A 7859-nucleotide genomic window follows, 5' to 3' on the forward strand; every position below is an offset into this window, starting at 1 on the left:
TCAAAACAAAAGAGACTAAAACTCAGGGCAAGACAAACCAACGTACAACTGTCAAGTAAATACAATAACACCACGATATTCCAGAGTCAACAGACAGCTTCAACTCACAAAGAAGTAGAACAAGGTGGCTCAAACAAGTCACCAGAACCCATGGTAATTGAATTACTTGATAAGGAATTTTTAAAAAATTCTATTTAGTACACTCCAAGAGGCTAAGTAAACTTTAAAAGAGTTCAGGAAAATACAGACAAAACTTATTAAAATTCAGGAAAACAACACAAGAACAAATTGAAAAAATAAATAGGAAATTAGAAACCAGGCCCAAAGAACAATTGAAGCCCAGAATAGTAATACTAAAATTTCAGAACTAGATCATACATTGGAAGGACAAAGGAGGATAATTAAATCAGCAGAAGACAAAATCAATTAAATTAAGACAAATAATACCTATCTGAGAGAGGAACAATCAAAAAAAGAAAGAATGAAGAAAAATAATGTAAGCCAAAGTAATATATAAGGCATCATCAAGAGGAGTAATTTACCTGAATTTCAGAATAGAAAGAGACTTCCCTGCTCCCCCATCCGAAAACAAACAAACAAACAAAAACACAGACAGAAAACTGACAAAGATTTGTTAGGAAAAAATGTCCCTGATAGCAAGCAACACAAGAGGCTCACTGAACTCCAGATAGGAAAAGCACCAAAGAAAAACCACCATAACACATCTAATTAAAGTTGCCAAAAAGAAACATAAAAGGAGTATGGGAAACAATTTAGAAAAATGAAATATTACCTACAAATGTGAATCAATAACACGTAGCTCTGATTTCTTGGCAGAAACCATACAGGCAAAAAGGCACTGAGAGAAACAACATGCCAACTGAGAATTATATACTCAGCAATATTGCCCCTCAAGTACCATAACCAAATAAACAGAAACTAAGGGGCTTTTCAAAAACCAAACCAGCTTTACAAGAAATGCTAATGGGAACCCTTCAGACAGAGAACCAACAATGTCACACCACAACTGAGATTAAGACACGTGACACACAAGACGGTTGTAGGTACGAACCATCCTAGATAAAGAATTTTAAAAAAATAAAATAAACCCACAAGACTGTAACTCTGAGCCTATTGTTGATGACTCTTTGTTGTTGTTGTTGTCAGGTGCCATCGAGTCGGAACCGACTCATAGCGACCCCATGCACAGCAGAACGAAACAATGCTCGATCCTGGGCCAACCTCACCACCGCTGCCACCCCCGAGTCCATCAATGATGCCACCTGGCCGATCCATCTCGTTGGAGGTCTTCCTCTTTTTCTCCGACCCTCAACCCTACCCAGCATGACATCCTTCTCCAACGATTGTTTCCTCCGGACTACATGTCCAAAGTAGGAGAGACGAAGCTTAGCCATCCTGGCCTCCAAGGAGCACTCTGGCTGCACTTCTTCCAAAACAGATCTATTGGTTCTTTTGGCAGCCCACGGCACTTTCAATATTCTCCTCCAACCCCATAACTCAAATGCATCAATTCTTCTATGTCTTCCTTATTCACTGTCCAATTTTCATGTGCATATGAAGTTATTGAAAATACCATGGCTTGGGACTTTTAGTAAACGAGAAATTTTGAGAAATAACTCTTGCGGGTATGGTCCATCTTCAGAAATTCATGAGATTGCTAGACCAGGCAGACAGATTGTTGATTTACATCCAGGGATATGTAAGCAGGCTGGTCTAGGACTAGGAAATCTACATAAGAATATAGTCACTAATACCATGGGAAAGTCATTTTGGCTTCTCTGGGGAGAGGGAAAATGGGACATGCCATAGAATTGTATACGAAAAACTGGAGGGGCTTTTTGGAGACAAGAATAAAAACCATTTGTGGCGGGCCACGTGGTGCATCTACCTGTGTCTAATGGGTTGGGCGCCTGATTTTGCAAAATTGAATAAAGAAAACCTCACTCTCACTAAAATGAGTACAGATTGTATTACTTTAGCGTTTGTCAGGACAACATTTCTCACAGAAATGAATTTGTGTGAAGCCGTGGAGATTTTGAGATTCGTCTATGGAGAAGCTACCAAAGTGCACAGAGGGTGTCCGTTGGTCCTGCTTGGAATAAGAGTGATGCAGCACTGATTTCCTATTGTGTGATTTCATTCGCTACAGAGCACTCTGAGGCAGCCTGGAAGAGACGGACTAAAGGAACCCAATTACCACATTAATTCTCATGCACTGAGGTGGGATAGGAAAGGCAGCCCGCCCAAAGTCACATGATGTTACAAGAAAGATACCATGGTTGGAGACTAGAAATCATGAGTGAACTATTATTAGAGAAAATAAATGGGTCCCATCTACCAACAACTGTGGTAGAAAAGACGGAAATTCCATATTTATGTTGGCTCACACTACTAGGATGTCTCATGTGGAATGCATTTTGATTGTGCAACATTTTGCGGTTCGAAGCTACCAGCCGCTCTGCGGGAAAAAGATGAGGCTTTCTACTCCCGTAAAGATTTACAGCCTCGGAAACCCTGTACAGGGTCGCTATGGGTCGGAACCGACTCGACGGCACTTAACAACAACAATGCAACAAGTAATTAAGAAGTGGGTACTCTATGTTGATGGGTAAAGAAAATCGTTTATCAATAATCCTTTTTCTTTCGGCTGTTGGAATGAGTTCCAAGTTCACAAAGTTCATTCAGAGCTAAATTGTCTTGGCTGTCAACGAGTGAATTGTCTGTGGTCCAAATCGGGGTGACACTGGGAATCCGCTAGCACCTAGCACAGTGTGACACACTGAATGGGGTCTGGTTTGGGGTCTTGAGTTGTCCAAGTTGTCCCCCCTCTCTCTAGGACTGCTTCTGCTATGTCAGGGCTAACTTGAAACCACTCATGACAGTACAATTGAATATTACTTATTCATGGAAAGAAATGAAGAGCTGGGACATGCTATAACATAGATGAACCTTGAAAACATATGTTGTGTCCGAAAGGACACATATTTTAGGATCCTACTTATATGAAGTGTTGAGACTACGTAAATGTATACTGATACAAGTTTATCTGTGGCCACTAATGCAGAAGGAAGGGGAGGATTAGGAGTTATTGCTTAAAGGGTGTTAAATTTCTGCTAAGAATAATGGAAAACTTCACAAATAGTCATGAAGATTGTACTATACGTCGAATGCATAATTTAAAATTGTTACAGTAGCATATTTTGTTATGTATATTTTACCACAAAAATATTTTTTTAAAAAAAATCATAGATATAATGTTTTTTGAAGTCCTGGTGTGACATTGTCAGGTAAGCACTGGGCTGATAACTGCAAGGTTGGTGGTTCAGAGCCATCAGCTGCTCCTTGGAAACCCTATACAGGGTTGCAATGAGCTGGAACAGACTCAATGACACTTTAACAGCAACGCCAATGTTGCTTAGCAATTCTTTTTATTGACTGATTTTGGTGAAAGTATACACAGCAAGACCCACTCCCATTCCACAGTTTCTAGATTTAGTGACCAGGGACGTTGGTTACAGTCCTCACAGTGTCTTAACATTCTTCTTATTTCTCCTCTAGAGATTTCACTTCCCTTTAATTTAGTTCCCTGCTCCTAAACCTCTCATCTGTGCTTTAAAATAGCCAGTGGCCCTTTGGTCTTATAAAGATAACTTTGGAGGGCAAACCTGTTCATTGGAGTCCTGGTGTGACGCTGTGGGACAATGCACTGGACTGCAAGGTCCGTTTGAACTACAAGGTCGGTGGTAAAAATTCACCAGCTGCTCCTCAGAAACCCTATGCAGGATCACTGTGAGTCAGAATTGACTTGAAAGTATTTAACAACAACAACTTGTTAGTTTAAAGGCAACTGTAGGTGAAAGTTTCAATTCAAGGTTTGAAGAGCAACTTGGGGACATAGTTTCAGGAACTCCTCCAGCCTAAGTAGGTCTACTAAGTCTGGATTCTTTAACAAATTAAAGTTCTCTTCCATCGCTTTCTCCCTTTTAATTAGAATTTACCTATTGTATTCCTGATCAGAAAGTTCAATAGTGGTAGCTGGGCACTGTTATTGCTGTTAAGTGCCGTGGAGTTGGTTCCGACTCATAGCGACCCTGTACAGGGTTTCTGAGGCTGTAAATCTTTACGGGAGCAGAAAGCCTCATCTCTCTCCCACGGAACAACTGGTAGTTTCGAACCCATGACCTTGTGGGTCACAGCCCGATTCGTAACCACTACGCCACCACAGCTCCTATCTAGCACTATCTGGGCACTATCTAGTTATTTTGATCTTAAGGTAGAGGAGGTCGTGGTTCATGTAGATGATTTATCCTATAATGCAATTCCTTCCCTGATTCTTAGGGTTTCTTCTTTCTCTTTTGTTCCAGATGAATAAAAACCAATAGTTGTATTTTGGATGATCACAAATAAGTTTTTTAAGACCTTAGACATTATTCACCATACTGGGAGGTAGAACATAAACTTTAAAAACTATATTGTGCCAATTGGCTAGATTGTCCCACGAGACCCATTGCCCTAAGTTTTCCAACATGGGGACTCTCTCTTGCTCTGCGGGGAGCCAGCTGCAATGTTATGAGTTGCCCTGTAGAGAAGGCTGTGTGGCAGGGAACTGAGGAATGCTTCTGGCCAACAGCCAGAAAGGGCCTGAGGTGCTCAATGCAACAGTCTGTATGGAACCAAGCCTGCCAAAAACTATGTGAGTAAGCTTGGAAGGAGATCCATTCCAATCAAAACTTTAGATGGGAGCACAGTTCACAGTCTTGGCTGTCAGCTGACTGCAGCTTCAAGCGAGACCTGGAGTCAAAGGTACCTAGCTAAATCATGCCCAGTTTCCTGACCCATAAAAAGCTACTAAGCAATAAATGTTTGTCATTTTAGATGGCAAAGTTTTACGGGTAAATTGTTATACATCAACAGAGCAAAAACTCCAAAAGGGGTCTATGGCCAGGCTCGTCGTGTCCAGCTGCTTGGGACCGAGCCCGCGTGTATGGCACCTCAGGACACGACTCCAGAACTTCGATAACGGGCTGCCTCATTAGCTCCTGGTGTGGGGTGAGGGTCTTCCCTGACCTAAGAATGGCCACTCCTCGATATGAGCCACTAGCTGAGATTGGCATAGGTGCCTATGGGACGGTGTATAAGGCTCGCGATCCCCACAGTGGCCACTTCGTAGCCCTCAAGAGTGTGAGAGTCCCTAGTGGAGAAGGCACTGGAGGGGGCTTTCCTATCAGCACAGTTCGTGAAGTGGCCTTACTGAGGCGGCTGGAGGCTTTTGAGCATCCCAATGTTGTCCGACTGATGGACGTCTGTGCCACAGCCCGAACTGACCGGGAAACCAAAGTGACCCAGGTGTTTGAACATGTGGACCAAGACCTACGGACCTATCTAGACAAAGCACCCCTACCAGGTTTGCCAGTGGAGACTATCAAGGTTGTTACACTCTGGTACCGAGCTCCTGAAGTTCTTCCGCAATCTACATATGCAACCCCTGTGGACATGTAGAGCGTTGGTTGCATTTTTGCAGAGATGTTTCGTCGTCGAAAGCCACTCTTCTGTGGAAATTCTGAAGCTGACCAGTTAGGCAAAATTTTTGACCTGATCGGGCTGCCCCCAGAGGATGACTGGCCCCGAAATGTGTCCCTACCATGAGGAGCTTTTTCCCCCAGAGGGCCCCGCCCAGAGCAGTCCGTGGTGCCTGAGCTGGAGGAATCTGGAGCACAGCTGCTGCTGGAAATGCTGACTTTTAACCCACACAAGCGAATTTTTGCCTTCCGGGCCCTGCAGCACTCTTATCGACAAAAAGGAGATGGAAATCCGGAGTGAGCAGTGGAGTAGCTGAAACAAGACCCGGAGGAGGAAGAGAAGCTGTCCTTTCCTTTCCTTTGGACAGTTAAGTGGAGAAACCCCCTGCCCACTAATCAGGCAATCTCTACTTTAGCCTCTGCCTTCATCTCCAAGGCCTTGGATACCCCTCCCCAACTTTTTACAGAGAATATTTTACTGCCTTAAAGATCTCCCTCTCCCACCCCTCTTTTTGAGGCATATTCTTCTCCTGTCCCCTATTTCCATACACCAAGGGTTGTGTCCTGTCTTACCCTCATCTCTATCCTTGATAATTGGGTTCCCTTTTTTTATACGGGGAAAAAAAAAAAAATCCAAAAGGATAGCAAATATAAAGGTGCCCAAAACCAAGGGAAGCACTGATGGGCAGCAGAGCAGTTGGGCAGAAGGACTGGACTCCTTAAACTCCACAGAGTTGACCTATCATGCCAACGTGCCCGTAGACATAGAAGAGAACTAAATTTTTCTCTTGTTGAAGCCATTGCAATTTTGAGTCTCTTTTAAGGAAGCAGAGCCTAGATCATCAGTAAAACACTTGCTTTTATTCTGTCCTATGAGAAAGCACCCCAAACCAAAACTTCTCCAGACCGATCTTTGAAGAAGCTGATAGCATGCAGATTCTGGAGAATTTGGTATGAGAGTTGAAGTTGGATTTGTCAGTCATTGTCTTTCTTTATAATTGTGTTGTTTGAAGTGCCGTCGAGTCACTTCTGATCCATAGAAACCTGGTATAGGGTTTCCGAGAAACAGCTGGTGAACTTGAACCGCCAACCTTGCCGTTCAAAAGGCTTTGCAGTCTGACACATTAACTCACAGCACCACATAATTAGTCTCTTAAAAACGAAGCAAAGGTTGGACTTGGGAATGTTAGGAGGAGGAACCCCGAGTGGATATTGCAGGCTGGCTGGTGCCTGGCATTCCTGTTCTCAAGAATTCTTTTGTAGGTCAGGGTAAATGGCTCTCTTCAAAATGGGGAGAGGGGAAAAGTGTCCACATGGGATTCTATTTATCCTGAAAACCAAGAAAGTGACATTTTTAACCTGCTACAATGTGAAACCATCTACAAGTGGCTGCCATCCACAGTAGCAACTGAGATTCCTCTGAACCACCTTCAGAAGAAGTCTGTTCTCCCTGGGGTAATCAATGAACTGAAGGAGTTTTCATTCACTGCAAAGAGTTATGGGCTGAGTGAAGAGATGGAGTCTTAGCCGAAACTGGGGCCATTTGCTTCTCTAATCCTTAAATTTAGTGCTGCAAGTTTTACAAATAGCTAAACTAGGACAGATGTAAAACACATCACTGACACAACCCAGCCTCCAGCCAGACCAATGTTGGACTGAAGCAGCGCACTGCCAGTCAGTGTCCTGTTTTCAGTTCTGTTTTTCTACCCGATTCTGTGTGTGCTGACTATGAAAACAGACCAACTACAAACACCTGAAGAAAAAAACAACAACAACAAACGAACCTATTAGCACAAGTAAACATTTTAATAGAAGGAAAGTTCTGTCTTTTCTTGAATTGGAAGACAGTCTTAGAAAGATTTTTTTCCTAAACTACTTTACTTAATTCAATGAAATTTCAAGTTAATGTCCCAATGGGATTTGAGGGGAACTTGACAAAATTATGCTAAAGTTAATCTGGAAAATAAATATTTGAAAAGTACTCAGGATATTTTGAAAAAGGAATAAAGGAAGACTTGTCTTCTAAGAATGAAATACATGAGTATTTTATTATTGTGACAGTAATAAAGACGATCTGGTTATGATACAGGAATAGACCAGTAGATTAATGAACTGGAACAGAGAACCCAGAAATAGACTCAAATACATATGAAATTACCTAGGAAAATACTATGTCAACTCAAAAATAAGAAAGCCGACAAGTTAGTTAATAAAGAATCCCTCAAAATGGTTGAAAAGATACTAAAGAAATGTTGTTGCTAAGGGCTGTAGTCTGTTCTAACTCATAGCAAACATATACAGGGTTTCCCAGAAAGAGTT

The 7859-nt window shown here is 42.3% G+C and overlaps 1 protein-coding gene across 1 annotated transcript; it reads left to right on the plus strand.

The window, feature by feature from the left end:
- Positions 1-5094: 5094 nt before the first annotated feature.
- On the plus strand, positions 5095-5841 carry LOC102823255 (cyclin-dependent kinase 4-like). The gene is made up of 2 exons (XM_006870581.1): positions 5095-5516; positions 5685-5841. Exons 1-2 carry the CDS (start codon positions 5095-5097, stop codon positions 5839-5841), a joined length of 579 nt encoding a protein of 192 aa, XP_006870643.1.
- The last annotated feature ends 2018 nt before the right edge of the window (positions 5842-7859 follow it).

This window comes from Chrysochloris asiatica, unplaced genomic scaffold, assembly GCF_000296735.1.
Source record: "Chrysochloris asiatica unplaced genomic scaffold, ChrAsi1.0 scaffold00144, whole genome shotgun sequence".
Classification (NCBI taxonomy): domain Eukaryota; kingdom Metazoa; phylum Chordata; class Mammalia; order Afrosoricida; family Chrysochloridae; genus Chrysochloris; species Chrysochloris asiatica.